The sequence below is a fragment of the Pituophis catenifer genome, unplaced genomic scaffold (assembly GCF_029215685.1).
Source record: "Pituophis catenifer annectens isolate HBS135680 unplaced genomic scaffold, rPitCat1.0.hap2 SCAF_9, whole genome shotgun sequence".
Classification (NCBI taxonomy): Eukaryota; Metazoa; Chordata; class Lepidosauria; order Squamata; family Colubridae; genus Pituophis; species Pituophis catenifer.
In genome coordinates this window covers 10,687,591-10,709,273 of record NW_027256889.1, presented here as the reverse complement: position 1 = coordinate 10,709,273, position 21,683 = coordinate 10,687,591, and the positions used below count along the sequence as shown (strand labels likewise).

The window sequence follows — 21,683 nt, the reverse complement described above, 5'->3', positions numbered from 1 at the left end:
ATTGGACCCGGAAGCGCCATGTAATTTGTGACAAATACATTGAACAGATTTTGGATTAAGAAAGCAGATTAATCATTGTGCTCTGAACAAAAGAAGTTACAATTCCTTGAAGAAAAGCTAACATTTGTCTTCAAAGGTTATGACTGGCTAATGCCAGCTGGGGCAAATATACATTGGCATCTTTGCTTTTTAAGTTCCTTCTTCAGTGTTAGGTAACTGTGCGTATCTGCTAATTTATATATGTTTCACATAGGATGTGAAAGCCATTTGGTCTGATTCTAGAAAGCAATTCTTGTCACCTATTTCACATGTACTGCATTTAGTGATTGGCAACAAAAATAAGACTAGAAAGGGGACAGAGGGACGTGTTTGCAAAGAACTGAAATTTTACAATACAGATCCTTTGAGAATAGTCACTTAAATTAGAAAATCTAATTTATAAAAATCAGTTTACTTATCGGAATAGGTTTAGGGTTTACAAATGAAATCTATCCCCTTTATGCTACTGTACTCATATAGTAACAGAAATTTATTGACTGAATTTACTTGACAGTTTCAGTAAAGGAAAGAAAAAGACATATTCTAGATTTTGAACCTCTTCAAAGGATTGAAAAAAAATCCTTCATGTTTTAAAAAATGAAGGAGGGAGAACGAATGCTCAGAATACATTCTGCCAATGAAACTTCTTAAATCAGTTTCATTTCATCCATCTGAAATGCAATTTTACTCCCAGGAACAATCTTTATTGTTTTTTTTGCTTATATTTGTGTTTTCTTATGGACCAGGCTCCCTATAATGGGAGTTGTCTTCCAGTTTTGTCATGGTAACGTTCATATCTTTAGCGAGCTGCTCGGTTCCTTCTTGACATATCTTATAAAAACTTCCTTACATTTCACTACAGTTCCCCAAGTGTTTTTTCCCCCTGCAATCCATTATCCCACCTTGATCGTGTTTCCTCCCATCAGTATTAAGATACAAAACACACTGTCCAGAACTGCTTCTCACTACACTCAATTCGAAGTTCTTAGACTGCCAACAGGTGGTTGTAGTCAACCAAAATGGGTGAAAAAATTCCTTTTATTGAAACTCATAACTCAAAAAATATAAGATGCTGTAGTGTACAATATGTTACACAAAGCACCCTGAGGTGCACATTCAAGTCAAGTAAGATCACCATCTCCCCACCCGCTCCCACCCCACCTTGGTACCCCCCAAGTACTTGTTCCATATACAATCATGCACATTTAATCTGCGAGAGGAAGCCCCCCACCCTTTGATATTCTGTTAATTAGCACCAAAATATCAGTTCTCTCTCTCTCTCTCTCTCTCTTTTAATTTAGTTGGGGAGCTATATTAGCCAATACTGTAGACAGATGTCATACATTCATGGAACTGAACAGTCTAATCTAACCTCAACAACATGTGCACGGAATCAGATTTAGCATTTCCCCAAAAGTCTCTTCTTTCATTCTTCTTCCTTCCTTCTTTTTTATTTTTTAATTTTTTTAAAATAAACACAACTATTTATGAACTTCCCACACAAAGGTGATCTGTTTTTTTTGTTGGAAAAAAGTCTATGAGGGAGGGGGAAAATTTAGATCTTTCGAGAACAACAACTGGCCGCAAGTAATGAAGTTGTTTTAAGGCGTGGTCCCCACAGCCTGTTAATGCCTTGCCCAAAATGGCCCTCAGGTTCTCCAGAGAAGGGAGGGAAGGAGAGTCCGTGGATAAGAGGGGCTGCATTCCTCTCAGCTGCCCATGAGCTTTGGCGCCACTGTTTTTCTTGGACATGGCTACAGGGGGGACATTCGCATACAAGCCCCTGCCCTGGGACACGTCCCGTTTGGAGTCTTTAGCCTTCTCTATCACACCACCCATTCTATAGGGTCCAACTGGCTCCCATTCATTCTCAAGTAGGTCATCATCATCATCTTCTTCTTCTTCCTCCTCCTCCTCCTCCTCTTCTCGCTCCTGGCTTTCCTGAATGAACTTCAAAAATGAAGATTCGAAGCCCATGGGCTTGAAAGACTTTAGATCAAAGGGCTTCTGGACTTTCTCTTTCGGAGCAGGAAAGGGAAGCTTTTTTGTCGCCTCCTGCGAGGAGGACTGCCAGTCACTAGAATCTTTGTCTCTAGATAACGGCAGGTGTGATTTCGCACAGTAAGAGGCGTTCTCTTGTCCGTGATTTCTCAGGATATTCCCGGCCTCAGACTGTTGAGATGACCCCACTCGATTACAATCTTCCGAACACCTGGTTTTGGGATGATGGATATGTTTTAAAGTGCCTGAATACACAAGGACATCCGCCTCCTGGGATTCCTCCCCTTCAGAATACCGATCCAGTTGGCTGCCCTTCTCGTCGCAACTGGAGTTCGGAAGATGCCTCTCCCTTTTGTGCTCGTTGGCAGGGTGCCCCGTAACGTCTGGTTTAAAGTCAGAGTCGCCCTCCGGCTCCGAATTTGCTTCCATGCAGAGGTCATTCAGTGCTGTGCCACAGTCGACACACAGGACAAGCTCATCGTACTGCTGCTCAATATAGGCACCCGCCATCTGATGGGTGCGCTTATAGTGCCTCACGATGCTGCTTTCCAGTTTGACCACAGAGGGACATCCCCGAACCATGCAAGGATACTGCGTTTGGTTGCAATTGTCTCTGCACATCTGCAGGGCTTCCAGCCTTGTTCTGAAGGCATATAATTGCTTTCCTTTATTTCGGCTGCCACCGCCCCTTTCACTATTCTGCCTCTTCTTCTCACTTCCATCTTGCCTGAGGCACCGATACTTTAAGCACTGTTGCTCCTCGTCGTCTTCAAGGTGGCTCCCCTTTTCTTTGGTTCCTTGCAAGACACCATCGTAATCGCTGTGCCGAAAATACACGTGCTGGGAATAGCTGCTATAAGTTGTGAACACTCTGTTACAGCCATTCAGGTCACAATGGATCTCAATGCCTTTGTTCAGGTCCTCCTCCTTTTCGTGCTCTTCTATCAGGTGGTGCTCTAACTTGTGGAAAGAGTAAAATGCAGCCGAACAGTGCGGGTGATGACAAGGAAACCTCACGGTTTCAGAAAGCACTTTGGAATCGTCCTCGGGATCAAAGGTGTGAGAGTCCACGCAATGCTTATCGAGTGATTTAGAACATAGGAAACGCTTGCTGCAGGCCTTGTGTTTGCACACAAACAGTTTCTTACATTTGGCAAATTCCCTCTTGGTTTTTCCTTTGTCTTTTTCAAGGCAGAGCTGCTCTTTGTTATACCGATGCACAGTCCTGTAGTGGCGGATCAGCCCTTTCTGATTGGTGAATGCAGAATTGCAATTCCGGTGGATGCAGTGGAACGGCTTGTGGTACTTATGCAAAATGTAGCATAGATTTCCTTTGGCAACGGTCCTTTTACTTCCCCTCCCTTCGTTGGCTTCCAGTTCTTTTCGGTGGCTGTCCAGCGATGACAATTTAGCCTGCTTTCCAGGGATGCAGCTTTCTGCCTCTTCGCTCGATTCCAAGTCAGTTTCAGAACTGAAGTCCTCCGTCTTGGAAGGATGGTGTGGATCCACAGCAAGCTTTGTTTTGTGGTCGAGTTCTCCATCCGTGCTGGTGTAGAAAGCCGACATTGAATCTTCTGTGCTGTTCAGCCGATCCTCGGCACATTCATTCATATCCTCAAAGCTTTCATTTGCAAATAGTTTCTCGGTAGCTGTCATGCTGCCAAGCTTATGCTTGTTCCTGTAATGCACCCTAAGATGCGTTTTTCTTGTAAAGGATCTTTGGCAAATATGACACTTGAAAGGTGAATAGCGATGTTGGAACATGTTCAGCTGAAGCACCATCTCTTTTGAATAATTATGTTTTCTAACATAATGGGTAAGCAATGCCTCTCTGGTCACAAATTCACACGTGCAGCCTTGACGCTCACAGAAAAATGGCTTGGCAGCCAACTGGGTGAGATATTGGGTGGGGAGCTTGCTTCTCTGTTCTTCGGAGAAATGGTCAGAGGTAGATTCGTCTTCAGAGTTGGGGCACTTGGAGGAATAGGACTGCAAGAATCTGGGAGAAGAGTGACCGCTAGAATTCTTTAAACTTAAGTGCTTCAAGCCCAGGAGAAGTTCGAACATGCTGTCTTCGGTATTTGACATTTTTGAATGTACATAGCACGAGCTTTCAGGGGAAGAAGGGCAGAGTTCTTCCTTGAAATAGTTTCTGCTTTTACAGACATCATTAAAATCTCCAACATCCTGAGAGTCTGAGCTAATCTCTCCAACAGGACTTTCCAGCTGACTGATCTCTTTATCTTTCCTTCTTGGTTTGAAATGGTAGGGATGGACCCTTCGTAGATGTTTCTGCATCCCCTTTGAATTTTTGTATGTCGATCCGCAGCCTTCAAAACCACAGGTGAACTTTTTCCCATCAAAGTAGACAGCCACGTTAGAGTAGCGCTCTTTCAGATTGGAGGGAAGGCAGGCTTTCTCCTGAGGTAGCACAGCCCCTGAAAAGGCCTGGCCCCGATCCACGGCATCAGTCACTGAGGTCATCTGATTCTCATTGGCCAGGGATGAAGCGTGACTTTCCAAGTTGCCGTTATTTTGGCCACCCTCTTCTCCATCAGAAAGGGGTTCTTGTTTCACGGTCAGCATTTCTTCTCTCTTGGTAGAGCCAGAAGGCAAACTAAGATTTTCCTGCTGCTCAGGAGATTCTTTGTTTTCTAATGCCTCCGAATCCAAATGGCAGGTGAGCCCATCCTGAGAAACATTACCTTCCTGCTTAATGGAGGCCGCCTTCATTTCGCCATTCGACATATGCACGGAGAGATGATTTGTTAATTCGGTTTTGGAATAGTAGAATTTCTTACAACCGTGGAAATTACAGGTATAAGAGGCGTCCCGGAAATGCTGGGCTTCGTGATGGTACAGCTGCCCCAAGTCGCTGAAAACAATGTTGCAGCCGTTCAGTTCGCACTTGTAACGCAGATCGTCATGCTGCTGCTTGTGATGTAGCAGTTCGTTCACGGAGCCAAACCGAGCGTAACAGCCCACGGAGACACACATGTAAGGCTGAGGGCCACTGTGGACGTGTTCATGCTCCCGCAGGTGGAAGGCAGACATGAAATGCCGCCGGCAGTAGGCGCACTTCTCACGCCGGTTTTTCATGTCCAAGTAGTGCATTGCGTTCTCGTCGTTGTTTTGGTGTTCAGCTTTTAGGTGAACACTTAAGTACTTGAACTGCTTGAACACTCTGGAGCAATCCGTGCCTGGGCAGGGATACAGGTCTCGGTCTTGCAGGTGACAATTTTCTAGCTTGCTAAACGTTACATAGTCCTGTAGGTCACTTTTGGGTTTTTCACAATGGATGATTTTGAGAGGGTGGTTTCCTTCAAGGGCTGCAGAAGCGATCCTGGAGAGGTTGCTCTGGGCCAGCCTCCGTTTCTTCAACAGCAACTTCTTCTCTGTCCGGCATTTTCTACTGGGTGGCATTTTCACATGCTCCATCACGTGGGTCACAAAGATGTCCTTCCTCTTAAACTTTTTGGTACATACTGGGCATGTAAAAATGCCGTCTTCCATGTGCATCTTAGAATGATGGAGGATTCGAGCTTCGATACACTCCCGTTTGCAAATGACGCAAAAGAACTTGTACTGAAGCCATCTCTGGTATCTCTCTGAGGAGCCAATCGGCTTTTTGACTCTTACTCTCTCTTTGGGCCGATTTAAATAACGACTTTCAAAATTATTCTCTTCCCTACTTTCTTCACAGTCACTGGGGAGACTATCTAACAACTCAGTTTCGTTGAGTGACAACATCTCATTGCCACTCAGGTCATCCTCTGACTCGGAAACTTCTTTCCCCAACAATTTGAGGCAATGCCGTTTTAAGGTTTTCCAGTCCCAAAATTCTGGATCGAAGGGCCAGTATGCCTTCAGAGCTAACAGAAGCTCACAACGGAGTGAGTTTGGAACTGGTGCATTTTCTTCATCAAATTTCTGATCTGGTTGTACATGCAGTTCTTCTAGTAGATTGTATCCTTCTTCACTTGGCTCCAGTAAGTATTCGGTGAGCTGGCAGGCCCTTCTGACTTCAAGGTCTTCTGGCAGCAAACATGCAATTGTTTTGCAAACAGAGCTCTTCATGTCGTCATTTTCGTTGGACCGGAGCTGCAGAGCTCTCACACACAGCAAGATGGATACAGCAAGGCCAGCTTCTTCTGCCTAGGAAAATGAAGAAACACAGACAAATCAATGACTTGTTTTTCTTTGGATTTTCTCTGAATACTTTTGGAGGGTTACAAGTTGGAGAATGCTAATCTATATTTTTTTTTCCAACTGCAACATTCAATATCCAACAATAAAGCCATTCTTACTGTACCATGAGAAATAAACAAACCTGCTCCGAAGTGAGAATAATGAGTGAAATGTAAGTCAAACAACCCTAAGAGGAAAAATAGGATGCTCTAAATTTATTCTGGCTTTGAAACAAACAAGAACATTCTTCCAAACTGAATGCAGGGGGATTTGAAAAGCTGCCAGTCAAAGCATCACTTATTAAGCTAAAGATATTTTTTTTAGTGGATTTTAGCGTTCTTAGGGATTAAGTATACTTAGGAAGCAGGCCATTAAATTGCTAGAGGACTCAGCTGTAAGTTTGAAATTGGCCAGAGATGTTAGTGGCCAGACATCTAATTCTAGAGTCTCTTCTGATGCAAAACAAGAAGAGTCTCTCAATTTCTGTGCAATTCCTTATCATTTCCTGTTTCAGCTCCAGGCTTTTACGCTGTTGAATTATTTCTCTTATCTTTTCAGGCAGAAACACTGTGAAAAATCAGCAGAAGAGCAACATAAACAGGGCAGAAAGCTGCAGGAACTGGGCTACAATTTATTGTGCTCCACTATCATTTGCATACTAGGAGGCCTTGAAAGATAGGAAATTCCAACCTGCAAGAACTCTCTGAAAGGCAGCCTGAAACAGAGGGAACCTCAGCTAGCAAGAGTAAAGAAAACCTTTTGAGTCACAGGTTGAGTGAGAATAGAAATGAAAGATGTGCAAGCTAGAAGGCAGCAGGCTTTCTATATAATTTGAAGTGGCAAAAAGTATGTGTAATCTTATATGAGGTGTGTAAATAAACAGACTGTCAGTGGAATCTTCAGTCTATGGAATCTATCCATATTAAAGTACACTCAATCACCCTGCTTTCTGAAGTCAAGGCAAGAATGCACCTTACAAGTTCCTTACGTATGTTTTTAATAATTTCTATATAAAGTCCCCATTATGTGATACATTTCCACCCTCCACAAAATCAAACAGCTGATATTAGTAAACCGCAAATGGATACGTACTTCAGCTTGTATGACTCTTATGAGGAAGAACAAGTGTTGCAATGTTCTAGCAATGATGCCAAATTGCCGACATCGCTCCAGAAAGGAATCTAAGGATGGGTCAATTCTTCTTTGTAATTTGCTCCAAAACAGAGTTAGTTCCCTGCAGAAGAAGTTGGGGGGAAAAACCCAAGGAATTAGAGGGAATGTAAGACAATTCATACAACTTCCACAAGTGCCAACCAACCCCAGCCAAAACACAAGAAAACATAGCCTTTATGTAGTGCCAAACCTGAAAAATAGGATCTAGGGGAACATCTGAGTCAATTTTATCATCTAAGTCAATTTCACTTTCTTTTAATGGGACCCACAGATTATTTTAGAATAAACTGAATATCCAAGGATGTAGAGTGCATGTAATGATGTTACTTAGGACCAGTGGCGGAATTCAAAATGTTTTACAACCGGTTCTGTGGGTTGGTGGCTTGGTGGGCGTGGCAGGGGAAGGATACTGTAAAATCTTCATTCCCACCCCATTCCAGGGGAAGGTTACTGCAAAATCCCCATTTCCTCCCGATCAGCTGGGACTTCGGAGGCAGAGAATAGATGGGGGCGGGGCCAGTCAGAGGTGGTATTTACCGGTTCTCCAAACTACTCAAAATTTCCACTACTGGTTCTCTAGAACTGATCAGAACCTGCTGAATACCACCTCTGTTAAACATACAGTCTCTTTTGTGTTTAAGTAAAAACCCGAAATGATACAGCTATCAAGGATTTAACACATTTCATCCACTTTTTATTTATACTTAAAACAACCCGGAAAACTGTTCTTGAATTTTAATGATGCAGGTGGAGTAAAGCTGCAAGGACCCGCACACCTATTACATACAGCTAATTTTACCATGTGGAGGAGCACATGGCTTTTGTTATCAACACACTATTACTTATTGAAATATAGCAGCAAATATAGCAGACTTCAACATTTTTAAATACTTGATTTCTCTTTTATTTTAATGCTTCTCATCAACAGACCAGAATGCACCATAGTGTATTTTTGTCAGCTGTTGAATTAGAAACTTTTAGAAGCTGTTTTGGTCATGATGGGAAATTCTGAAAGGCAATTATTAGACAGGCCACTTACCAAGAGCAATACACGCTTGCTGTTTGAAGCTGCTGAGTGAAATATGTTGTACAGAGAATAAAAGCAGTGCTGTCTTGGCCTTCAGCTTCCAAATTGCATATCATATCTAGGACCTCTTTGCAGTCCACTTTTGAAATCTTTTTTTTTTTAAAAAAAGAGGGGGGGGGGAAATTACATGATAAGTTTTAAGACAAAACCTCTTTTCTTGTTAAACAAGGTAAGCTACCCTCCCAGCAGAACCTCTGCATTCTGTTCTAATACTGAGAGATCATTTGGTAACCTGTTTAAAGTCCGTGATGGATCATCACAATAAGAATAATTTAATGTGGATTCCTACATGCAGCAGCTTAAACAACACTGCAAAAGTTGAGGCTTCCAATGCCAAACAAGAAGGTAGATTTACTGTATTTTTTGGACTATAAGAGGCACCTGACTATAAGACGCACCTAAATTTAGAAGAGGAAAACAACAAAAAAAAGTTTTTGGCCTCCACACGCCCCATTTTCGGGCCTTTTTTCAAAGCCATTTTCGAGGCCTTTTTCAGCCTGTTTTTGAGCCATTTTTCCCATTTGTCCCATTTTTTTTCCAAAAAACGGCTGGCGGGTGGGCAGGTCTTTGGCAATATTTGGTCTATAAGACGCAGACATTCTCACCCCCTTTTGGAAGACAAAAAATGCATCTTATAGTCTGATAAATACGATAATTTTATTTCTGATAAGGACAAAGAGAAATAGCACAGGGCTATCTCACACAATGGAATCATTTGTCTCCTCAAACCTTCTTCAGAGTAGAGAGACGATCTAGCCCCTGCTGAGATGGGAGCCAATACTCCAATCCCTTTCAAAATTTGATCACGTCAGTTCAGATACTAAAATTAATATCAGTTGCCTTAAAAGTAACAAGCTGTAGTGACTGGCCATTTACCTCTTTGATGGACTCTTCATTTGGAAGCATGGAGCACAAGCATGTGATATAGGACTGAAGAAAAGGAGAGACATCTGGAATTTCTGGAGATTCTTTACACAATTTGGACAAGGAAGCGGCTTGAGGAAGGCGGTTTGTCTTCATCAAATGTTTTACTCTCATTTGCAGAAATGCCAGTCCTTCCCGTTTAATCAATTGATTCACTAGAAAAAAGGCGATAAAATGTTATTAAGTACTAGTATTAAGTATTACTTTATTAGGAAGATTTAGAAGTTCAAGGGAAAGATCTTGACAGCGACTGCTCTCTTTAAGAATTCCTGAATGTCCCAGACATTACTTTCAGTTTATTATGAAATTCACTAGGAAAATGGTTCACAGCATGCCCTTTTTTGCTCCAAGTAGACAAATACATCTCAAATATTTGTGGCACTGGAGTGAGACTGCATGATCCACCAAATCTCTTCTGCAAAGCTTGCTCATACATCTTTTGATGTGGAAAACTGCTCTCCTGTCTTTCAACTGAGCAATCTTTGAGCCAACAGAGTAGACCATAATGCCACCTATTTCAAAGCTACATGACCCATGTCCCATGGCTTTGCAATGGCCAAAGGGTATGATTAATGCACAGGGGCCATATTAATCTCCCTGGGTGCGTTTTAGATGACTTCCCCATTTCCCCATTCCCCATTCCTCTGTTCTTTTCTAAAAAGCCGAAATTCCCACATTGGGGCAGAACGGTGGATCATCTCTGCAGTGATTTTTCTGGAAAATTGCAAAAGAAACTACCCCATAGCATTTAGTCACTGTCTTAAGGCAGAGGTCTTCAACTCCCAGAATTCTCCAGCCAGCTATGCTATGCTATGCTGGCTGGAGAATTCTGGGAGTTGAAGTCCACAAGTCTTAAAGCTGCCAAGTTTGAAGACCTCTGGTCTAAGGCAAGGGCCTTAGAAGAATTCCCTCCATCTCTGCCACCACAAGTGATGAAAATGAAATGCAAAACAATGTGGATTTATCTGTTTTCAGTATAACTTATTTTAACAACAGATTTAAAAAGTACATAAGTAAAGGCGGTGGCTAATTTGCAATAACCATAAACAGAAAAACAATCAGAATATTGTAGTTGCTCAAGAACTAATATCTGACATTTTACAGACCGTTTAAAAATGCTTTGGAAAGATGAAAAGTGCAGGTGAAAAAATCACCAACAGAACTTTTTTTTAAAAAAGAGGGCTTTTTTTACTATAATAGTGGAAGGTGCCAATCTAAATAAAAATGGTAAATAAGAGACTTAAAATGACAACTCATCTATCAATGCGAGTTTGCCATCAGTAGTTCTCAACCTATGGTCCGCAGACCCTTGGAGGGGCCCACAATATCACTTGGGGGGGTGTCCACAAAGGATTGAAGAAGTGTTATGATTTAAATCTTGAGTTATGTCTTGGGGGTCCCTGGCCACAAAAGGGGTCTGTGGTGAAGAAAAGGTTTGAGAACCACTGTGCTATGACACACAGCAGTTTTTCAACACCTATCTTCTTGCTTGGCTCCTCAGAGTCAAAATAAAACAAAATCCACCGTGAAAAGACAGATTTGGTTTACACTGGAGAGGCAGCAAAGTAACATGAATGCTCAAAAGCGCAGCTGAACAGCTTACTTTCTTCTGCTTCCACTGACTGCTGTGAAAGGATCTTTAAAAGAACTGGATTCTTCCATACACCTTCTTTTGAGATATCAGCTAGAATTTCAAGGCTATTGTCTCCAAACTCAAGTAAAACATTATGGGAGTCCTACAAGAAGGGGGAAAAAGCCTTTTAAATTGTTACGTTTAATTTGGAATCATTGCTGTCTGTGTCATCTCAATTTGAATTTTAAAAGGGCAAAATGTACAACGTTACATGCATTTTTTTACACTGCCAATCTGTATGTTTTGGGAGGTTGCACATTGCTATCTTCAAACCCGTATCCACCCATCCTTCTATTTCTTTTACCTCCTGAACCAAAGACAGAGGATACTGCAGGACAGGAGTGAATTAATGCTACAGCACAAAAATGTATCCTTGGATTTCATCTCTGAATTAATAAACACAAAAATTATATGCTTAGGCTGGATTCACATGCTCTGCTTAACGTAATGTGGTCAGCTTGGTTTTGGTTTAGCAGGTGATGTGTCCAGACAGTTTACTTTCCAAACCACAGTTCATAGCTTCGGGAATTATACAGATCTTACCTACCCTGGTTGATTCAATTAATGAGGATGAAACAAGCTGTGGTTTCACCTAAATATGTCAATCAGGCCTTGATATCATTCAAATAATCACACATGGACATAAGACTCTCTGATTATAAATGACAGATGTTGAAACAATGTTGTCGATAAAACCGTCAATATACTTGCCTGTATGGACTGACACAATCTTAAAAATGGTTCAGAGAGCTCTTCACTTTCAGGCACAGATAACAGTTGTTCAAAACAGCTCCTGAAATAAGCAGGTTGTTAAAAAAACAGGAAGTGGCAATTGTTGTTGTTGTCATTGAATCATTTTGTACTTTGCCTTTTCGTTACTCCAAGCCAAAAAGACATATAAGCAAGCTAAGAATTTGAGGACTTTTTACTTAGCAAAAATATAATCAAACACACTGAAGCTTTGTTTTAATAATTTGTAAATAAAGAACATGCCTCCCCACAATTAGTCTATTAAACTAATCTATTAGACTAATTGTGGGAAGGCATGTTCCTTATTCACAAATGCCTATTCAGTACTAAAGAATGACACTTCACAACCTGCTACACTTGTGTAACAACATCATTTATGCGATGGCATTATAGCACGATGTAAATCACTGTGGAAATCTGGCCTGTTGCATGAAAAGTCCACGATGCTGAGCTCCATTAATTTGAGGTTTTAGCATAACAACGTAAACTGCTATTGATACAGACACACACCCCTCATGAGAAAAAAAAAATCAAGATTCTTGGTAACTATTCTTATATACTAGCATCAATGTAGGGTTCTTTTTTTAAAAAAAAAAATCCTCCTGATTATGGCTTTCCACAATTCTTCCTCCTATGGTTCTTAGGATCCCATTCAAAGAAAACCATTCAAAGTTTTTTATTCCATGTAGGATATGTAACTTGGTGCCTTTCAGATGTTTTGGACTACAATTCCTACAACAGACACCCCGTTGGGGCCAGCACAGTTGGAGGGTGCCAGACTGTCTAGAAATAAAATAGGCCACAGGTACATATAAGAGGAGAAGATTTTACCACAGAGCAAAATTTCAATTAAAACAGAATGCCTGGAACCAAACGTACAATACTAGCCTGCCAAGTACCAGGAGAACGTCTTCACATTCTGTAGTCAAGTAAGGTCGGGCACTGGCAAAACTCTGAATGGCAATTCGATATACTTCCAAAAAAGGCAAAACTTGCTCCGAAGTACCCTGATTGCCAGCATATTGTAGCAGGGTCTAAAAACAAAAACAGATCAGAAAAGAATTTTGGTTATCAGCTGGAAATTGTAAAACTCTGGCTGCCAAGCAATACTGGATTCTACAGTAATACACTGAGGGAATTAAGACATTTTAAGTTGTTTTAAAAGCCAAAAAGAAAAAAAAGGAGATGGCATTTCTTTCTCCTGTACTCCCAAAACAAAAGTGGTGGTTGCTGTTGTTTCTCTTTTGAAAATGTAACTCTTGAAAGAGCTGTGTGGAAGCAGAAGCAACTTATGAATTAGAAAATCTTTCTTTGTAGCCTACTGGAATCACAGGATCTGCTTTCTGAATCATGGTAATGTGATATAATGTGACTATTAACATTACAACTATATTTTCAGAAATGGTTTTAACCAGGGTGGATTTGATTTAAATCGAGTTGATTTAAATCACAATTTAAATCATGATTTAAATCACTAGTAAAAAGGCTTGATTTAAATCAATTCGATTTAAATCATAATTTTTAAAGAGCAACTGTCATCTCTGCTACTCCTTTGACCCGCTGTTGACTCACCGATAGTCCCAGTGTTGCAGAATATACAGCCTCATGCTACATAACTAAGCTCCATTTCATGCTGAATAAACTAAATTATTTATGTATCTTAAATAGAAAACTATCTTACAATAGATTTTTACCCCAAAAGTTTTTTATTAAAATAAATTCAATAAAAATAAAAAAAAATCGATTTAAATCAAAAAAATCCGATTTAAATTAAAAAAAAATCTGTTTTTTTTTTTTTTAAAAATCATTGATTTTTATCCACTCTGGTTTTAACTTGCTTAAAATATACTGCTCAAAAAATAAAGGGAACACAAGCAGAAGACATCTGAGATCTGAATGAATGAAATAGCCTTATTAAATACTTTGTTCGTTACATACAGTAGTTTATACACTGCTCAAACAACTAAAGGGAACACAAAACTACTGTATGTAACGAACAATTTAATAAGGCTATTTCATTCATTCAGATCTCGGATGTCTTCTGCTTGTGTTCCCTTTAGTTGTTTGAGCAGTGTATATATTTCACATGCACAGTCACATCTGCTAACACAAAATAAACAATGTTTTTTTCCCCCCAACGTACTGGTCCATTTCACAAAACAATGGTTTCTCTTATCTACAGCTGTCATGGCTAGATTTCGCAAATCACAACAAGCTAAAAACAAACAAACCACAGTACACATCAGTGAGATGCATGAACTCGAATCTGTAATCTAAATGTCATATGAGAAATCCAGGATCAAATTTCTTGAAGAGTTTTTCCTTGCTTAAAAACAATCATCCATCTCTCATTCCAACAGTATCACTAGGCTAGAACAATAGTAAAAGAAATACAGAATTTATTTATTTATTTATTTATTTATTTATTTATTTATTTATTTATTTATTTATTTATTTATTTATTATTAAATTTATATACTGCCCTGCTCCCGAAGGACTCAGAAACCTCAGAATTTTATTAATGGTCAAATATAGAAACCTTAGTCCAAATCCTTCCCAGTAACATGGTTGCTTTTAACCAATATATATTTAACCAACAGCATATAAATGTTTTAAATCATGGGTGTCAAACTCGCCGCATCACATTGCCGTCATGTGACGTTTCACGATGTTTTTCCCATTCACGGAGCTGGAGTGGGCGTGGCCTATACATGCCTCATCTGGCCCACAGCCCGCCGTTTGACACCCCCGTTTTAAATGATCACATCCAAGGCTGGTTCTCACACCATGCTAAACAGCTTGGTTTTGGCTTTGACAATGTGTGAATTTATTAATTACAGTTTAGTATTTTGTGCAAAGCAGGCCTCTACAGTTTGCTGAAAGGACCAACTTTAGTCCTTTTACTAAAACTTTAACCAAAATCATGATTATATTGGAAATTGCCACAACCTAACAAAACCTGAAGATGCCAATCTTGATCTTTTCACGTGAGCTGTTTTCACAATAACACACCTGGGTAGCAAAAGGAGAAATATCAATGCTCTTTGTTTTGTTGGTTGGATTTCCACTTCCATTTCAGATTGTATCACCTAAGAAAATCATGTTTTGAAGTACCTTCCAAACAAGAATACAAGTTCTGCAACCTCCCATGATTTATATTATTGCCTCGGTTCTGCCTACAAGGAGGAATAAGACTTCATGAATTCAACGCAAAAACAGGTGGTGGTGGAATTGCACACCAGATTAAAGCTGCCTTATGAATAGAAAGCATTAATGAGCCTTTCTACGTTGCTATGAGTGCTCAAATGTGTCCTACTTATGTTCTGCTGCTAATTCTTACATTACTCTGCGAGATCCATCAGTATATTTGCCACACTCTACATGAATCCATCAAACCTTGGAAAGCAATACGGATAAGTTGTTCTTTGTAAGCATGTTCTGTAAACAGAATTTAAATGGCATGCTTTATATGTTGTGTCCTGCACTGGGAATATATGTACAATTCTTTAAAATGCCAGTTTGCCGTAGCTAAAGGGACCTGGGACTTCATTTTTCTCAAGTGACTTGTGCAAACAGTAAACCAGTCAGAAGTGAAAAACAGTCGCAATGTTATTAAGAATACATGAGAATCTGGGGTCAAAACCCCAAAAGCACAGACACCTGAAATTCATTTGAAGTAGCTACTTCAGATTATGGATCCAAGAGTGATTATATTTCCCCAAAGACTTATGATGTAATGAGTTTGGAAAATTCGGGAATTTCCAGGTATGTCAAGCCATTTAGGAAAACTGAAGCTGCACATAATATATAGTGCCTTTCACCACAATGAGCATTATAGAATTGTAGAAGTTACTGCAATTTCTTATGGATACTTAATTTAATAGTTGAATTCTTTGCTTGATTAGCTAGAAAGATAAGTTAAATGAAGCTTAGGTAAAGTGAGGTGCTCACGTTTGCCCTTTTCCTGCCTTTTTAAACCAAAGCACTTTCCCATGAATTCTCAAATGTCAAAGCTAGAATGCCTAGAAATAGCTGAAGTGCATAAAAGCGAGAAATATAATGGCTGAAGAAACTCAATCTCATGGCTTAAATACCAAATTATGTTGAATCCAGAGAAACAGTATGCTCCACAAAAGACAGCACAGCTCGAACTTCACCAAACCATTTGTGAGTTAATATTAATTAGAAATACGAACAGAGAATCTGGTTATATGAGGCACCTGCCATACTCTCAACTATAAATCTAATAGGTGTTCCTCTATTGTGGAAAAGGCAAAAATCTAAAATGTTGTCTTTAAAAAGCAGCCGTACAACGCATTTATCACACAAGGGGAATGTTATATCTAGTCTGCATTCCAGAGACAGTCAAAAGAATTTGTCTTCTGAATTATGGACACAACATCAACACTTCAGTAAGCCAAGCCAACTCAATCAAATTCTTTTAAACTAGAAATCTATTTTATGTATTTGTAACCACGCTAGGATGCTTTGTAGGTCAATGTTTTTCCCCAATATGGAGGGGAAAAAATGTTAGGAAGCTAGTGAAAACTGTGGTCCAATTTATAACATTTGTCCAGAAATTACTTACTAAACCCCTCTGTCAACATACAGAATCAACTTGAAGAGTTCTGTTCTAAAGCTCTTCATCTTTGCAGTGTGCACTTTGCCCAGCCTCCCTATACATCTTGATGATAATGCCCGTGTCTCACAGGTCTGGTAAAACAAATTACATCGATTCCCACCACACAAACTGTATATACACATGTAGAAAGGAATTTTCTAGCTTTCCTTTTCTCTCCTCCTCCTGCAGAACTGGAGGAGGCTAAACCAGAGTTTTTCATTTTAGCAAACTCCTAGGTTTAAATTATAGCTCTAATGAACAGCTAGTGGTCAACTCCAAATCTAGAAACACTGTCAATTTATTGACTGTGTTCTGGCTTTTCCTGGACACAAATGAGATTCAAGAAAGAGACTGGGCAAACATAGCATCCATGCAGGATCCATGCAAATATGAAATAAGATCCATACAGCTAGAATGAATCATATGCCAAGTACTAAAGCCTTTAGAATAAATAACCTCTACAAAAGAATAAATAACATAAGTAAGTGAAAGTGAAACAGTCAAATTCTTCTCTTGTTTATCTTTCACTTCCTTCCTTACATCCATTTTAAGACTAATCTCTTTGGACTAGATAGAGCCATATAAATAATAATAAGCAGGTATATAAATACCGTATTTTTCGGAGTTTAAGACACCCCTTTCCCCCCCTAAAAGGGGGTGAAAATTTAGGTGCATCTTATACACTGAATGTAGTCCCGCCCACCCACTGGCCCTCACCCTTTGGCCCCTGCTTCCCAGCAGTTACCTCCTTGCAGCAAGCAGCAAGAAGAAACAGCTTGTTTCAGCTTCAGCATAGCCTAATTAGCACAAGTTGATTGGATCAGCCTCCTGACTCTCAGCTGTTTTGCTCTCAGCTGTTTTGCTCCTGCCTCTGTTGCTTGCTGCAAGGAGGTAAATTGCTGGGAGCAGATTTTTTTTCCCCTTGTGCTAATCAAGCTATGCTGAAAACGAAAATGAAAGTAGAGCAGGCTATTTGCTGTTTGCTGAAACAAGGCAAAATTGCTGGGAAGCAGAGGCAGATTTCTTTTTCTTGTTTTCCTCACCAAAAAAGGTAGGTGCGTCTTATAGTCAGGAGCATCTTATACTCCAAAAAATACGGTAATGTGATCTGTTAATAAAATAAATATTAACGGTATTCAAAGTACTTATCAGAATTGCAAATGTGAAGAATTCAGGTGATAACCACATCAAACATCAAACATTGTGCTTAACCTAGCTGAGTCAACTATTTGAACAATATTTTGAATCAGAATCTAATGGAAGGAATTAGGTTCATATTTCACCATAAAAGTTAACCAATTTTAAAATAAATCAGACTTAGAATGCCATTTAAAAGCAGCAATTAGTTTATAATTGATCTGGCTTGGTATATGGTATGAGCATAACCATTGGAAGCTGTATTTCACAACTTTTAATTTCACTTCTATATACTACCTGTTCCTAAGCATCCAGAAGTTTAAGTTTATCTCCTTCTAGCAGATAACCTTACAAATATACAGTGTTTCCCTGAAAATAAGACATCCTCTAATAATAAGCCCAATTGGGCTTTTGAATGCATGCGCTAAAATAAGCCCCCCCCCAAAATAAGCCCACATCAACAATAAGGCCAAGCGCTTATTTTGGGGTTCAAAAAAAATATAGGGTCTTATTTTCAGGGAAACATGGTAGCAGTTTTAACCATTCAGTCGTGTCCGACTCTTGGTAATTTTATAGGCAAGTGCTGTCCACGTTACCCTGTCAAGCACAGCTCCTTTCAGTTGCTGGATGTTTATCTTTCTATCAGCTGTGATGGCATCAAACCAGCAAGTTCTTTGTTGCCCCTTCTTCTTGATCCACTAACCATTCTTAGCATCACTGACTTCTCCAATGAATTTGCATGCGTGACATGGATTATTTGTAAATAAATTTTACAAATAAACAGCCAAATTTTGGGATTGCACTTGTAGGATCCATTGGAATATTCTAGAGAAACCTTGGTCTTTCTTATAAATAGGTTATTATATTCTAGATGTTCCTACTGCATTTTAAATATCTGCATTTAAATACCTATGTAAAATAGTTATTCTATTATATGTTGTTCAATAAAATAGATAGCAGATAGATTTTAAAATGGAACTAGAAATCCTTAACAGACTCCTAATACTACTCAAAGCTAATGGGAGCAGGTGGACTTTCTTGATACTACAGAATAAGAGATACCATTTGTAAATTTCTCTAAAAGGTCAGCAATTTCAGTGTCATCACATCTTTATTAGTCTCTAGTCCAATAAAGTTTTTCACTGAAAACTCACATATATTAATAATATAAGAACCTCTTTCCCCCTCCAATCCTTTCTAGGCTCACCCTTCTCTTGGAAATACCAGACAGTTAAGGTAAATCCAGTTATCTGAAAAAGTTTACAAGCTAGAAGAAGCCGGCCAAGTAATCCAAGCTAAGTCGGCATTGACTTTGAAATTATTCAGCAACAAAGTAACATTTTTATATTTTGTGCATACATAAACTGTTCATATTTTCAGCATCATACTATTTTTCTGTAAGACATATAGACCATACCTGAACTACCAAAATTAGCACGAAGAGAAAAAATGCAAACCCATTTTTTCTTATACTATACTCTCCAGAAGAATATCATACAAAGATTAATTTCCAAATCATTGACAAATATATAATTGATCCCAGATTCCATTATTATTCCACTGACACTAGTTTTTTTTTCTTATAAGTGCCAACTGCTAGTCAACAAAGTTTCCAAAGTATAAAAACACAACTAAAATCATAAAAAACTCTGATTAAAATACAAAGCATCTATAACAAACACAAATGAAGCCAACTGCTCTCTAATACACCTACAGCATTCATTAAAACAAAATGCACAGTAACCTGGTGAAATTTAAAAGAACCCAAACTAATTATCCATTAAATATGCTTCAAGAAGGTATCCCAGTTCAGCAATTGTCACAAAAAACATCTATCTAAGCCCCAAAGACAGGATTCCAACATACTTTTTCAGTTCTGGAGAAACAGAGAACTCAAAAAGCAAAACTGAAACAACTCCGGATACAAGTAGTCCTTGACTTATGACCACAATTGAGTCCAAAATTTCTGTTGCTAAGCGAGACATTTGTTGAGTGGATTTTGCCCCATTTTACGACCTTTCCTGCCACAGTTGCTAAGTAAATCAATGCAGTTGTTAAGGTAAGTAACACAGTCGTTGTGTGAATCTGGCTTCCCTATTGACTTTGCTTGTGAGGTCACAAAAGGTGATCACGTGACCCCGGGACAATGCAACTGTCATAAATACGAGTCCCTTGCCATGTGTGTGAAGTTTGATCATGGGGATGCTCCAACCGTCGTAAGCGTGAAAAACAATAAGACCTATTTTTTCAGTGCCGTTGTAACTTCAAACAGTCGCTAAATGGAAGACGAGGACTACCTGTAACTCCAAGTTCACCCAACTTACTCCTTCATCCTTCCTGAGCAAAAGCTGCCCAAACCAACAGACCACACCTGAAGACATCCTGATTGCTCTCTGAGCTTGTTTGCTTGCAGAAATTTCATTACATTTCATTCATGTAGATTGTTAATTGACAGTGCACTGAGGTTGTTACCCGGTTGGGTAATAAAACGTCTGCAGGCAAAACCACACCAAGGCTTAGAGAACAAGGACGACAGTGGCACCGTGAACCCTTGAGCCGTTTATATTCTCTTCTATCGAGATCACCCTAACTTATTTATCTTCCTGCCGCCATGAAGCATCAATCAATCAATCAATCAATCCATACAAGATTGTATGGGCTGATTGATTTGGGCTGCTCCCGAATCAAGGGCAGGAAGGACCTATAAGGTCCCAGCCCACCTCGCTCGGTTACTATCCTCCAGCTCAGATCCGGGCCGAGGACCTTTCGCTTTCGGGGTGAGGGGGGGTGAGGGGGGTTTCCAAGCGCGCAATACATGCGGGCAGTTCAAACACAGGCGGTTGCGCCAACCTGCACGCGCGGGCGCTCCCAATCCCGTTCCCGCTGCGCTCGGCTTGGAGAGACCCAAGAGCGTGCGGGGGCAGCCCTGGGTGGGCGGTAGCTGGGGTGGGGTAGGAAGAGGGAGAAACCCCCCCCAGGGGGAGGGTGGGGAAGCTGGATTTCACCAAAATAATTGTAGAAATTAGGGTGGCTCCCGCCCCCGCGATGAAAAGGAGGCGGATCCGGGCTGGTGGACCCAGCCCTGGATCCCTTGGGAAAGCGGGGCGGGGGGGGGGTTGGGAAAGCCGAAGGGAGCCCCCCCCCCACACACTCAAGAGGAGGGGGGGGGCAGAGAAGGGGATTCCCACCCCGGACGGCAACGGCCAAAGGGAGCGTCTCTCGGCGGTCTCCCAGCCCCGCCTCCCAGCGCCAGGCAACGGCTGGCTGCCACCTTCGCCTTCCGCGCAGCCCCCCGCCGTCCCCGGGCCGAGGGGTACCGAGGTCCGCTTCTCTCGTTCTCGCCCCCGAAGCGGCTCCACACACACACACACACACCAAGGCCCGCCCCGTCGTCGTGTGTGTGTGTGTGTCCCCCACCCCCCACCCCAGCCCGCTTACCTGACAGAACCCTCGGCAATAGGCGCTGGAAGAGGCCGCCTCCGCCGCCCCCTGCTCGCGCAGCTCCGCCTGCAACTGCCACAGCCGGGAGCGGAGGCCAGCGGCCAGCCGCTGCATCTCCGGCGGCAGGGCCGCGTCAGCCTCGGCGTCCGCCATCTGCACCCGGCCCCACTGCGCGTAGGCAACCCGATCACGTGACCGCCCCGCTCCCGTCGCTGACCACATCGGCGGGGGACGCGTCACGTGACTTTCGGCGGGGGCCCGCCTCCTCGGGCCCCGCCCACTTTCCCCTGCCTGCGCATGCTGCCGCCCATCGGGAACCCGCCAGCGGGTAGTTCCCATTGGCCTCCGCTCTCTCTCTCTCTTTCTGGAAACCGTGACGTCAATACATCGCGCTGGGCGCCCCCCCCACTTTCCTCCTCGAGCGAGCCAATGGAGCGGAGGGGCGGAGCTCCTGCTTCAGGGCGATGGTTCGGGAAGCCTGGGCCGTGGGGCTGCAGCAAATAAGCTCTAATGCGATCCACCGTTTAATTTTTTTATTATTATTATTATTATTTTCAATGTTTGTGGGTTGTTTTTTTAACGTTTTGAATAGGTTAGGCTATGATCCGGAAATAATTTTATAGGTAGATCTATCTATCTACCTATCTATCTATTTATCTAGCTATCTAAATATCTATCTATCTAAATAT

The 21,683-nt window shown here is 41.1% G+C and overlaps 1 protein-coding gene across 1 annotated transcript; it reads right to left on the bottom strand.

Annotated features, from left to right (window-relative positions):
• Window positions 1–735: 735 nt before the first annotated feature.
• Window positions 736–21,216, bottom strand: RLF (RLF zinc finger). The gene is made up of 8 exons (XM_070949632.1): window positions 20,992–21,216; window positions 12,675–12,829; window positions 11,757–11,838; window positions 11,016–11,148; window positions 9,365–9,567; window positions 8,441–8,577; window positions 7,321–7,462; window positions 736–6,195 (listed from the first exon to the last, which is right to left on the bottom strand). The coding sequence occupies exons 1-8, from the start codon at window positions 21,214–21,216 to the stop codon at window positions 1,525–1,527; spliced, it is 5,748 nt and encodes a 1,915-aa protein (XP_070805733.1). The 3' UTR covers window positions 736–1,524.
• Window positions 21,217–21,683: the final 467 nt, after the last annotated feature.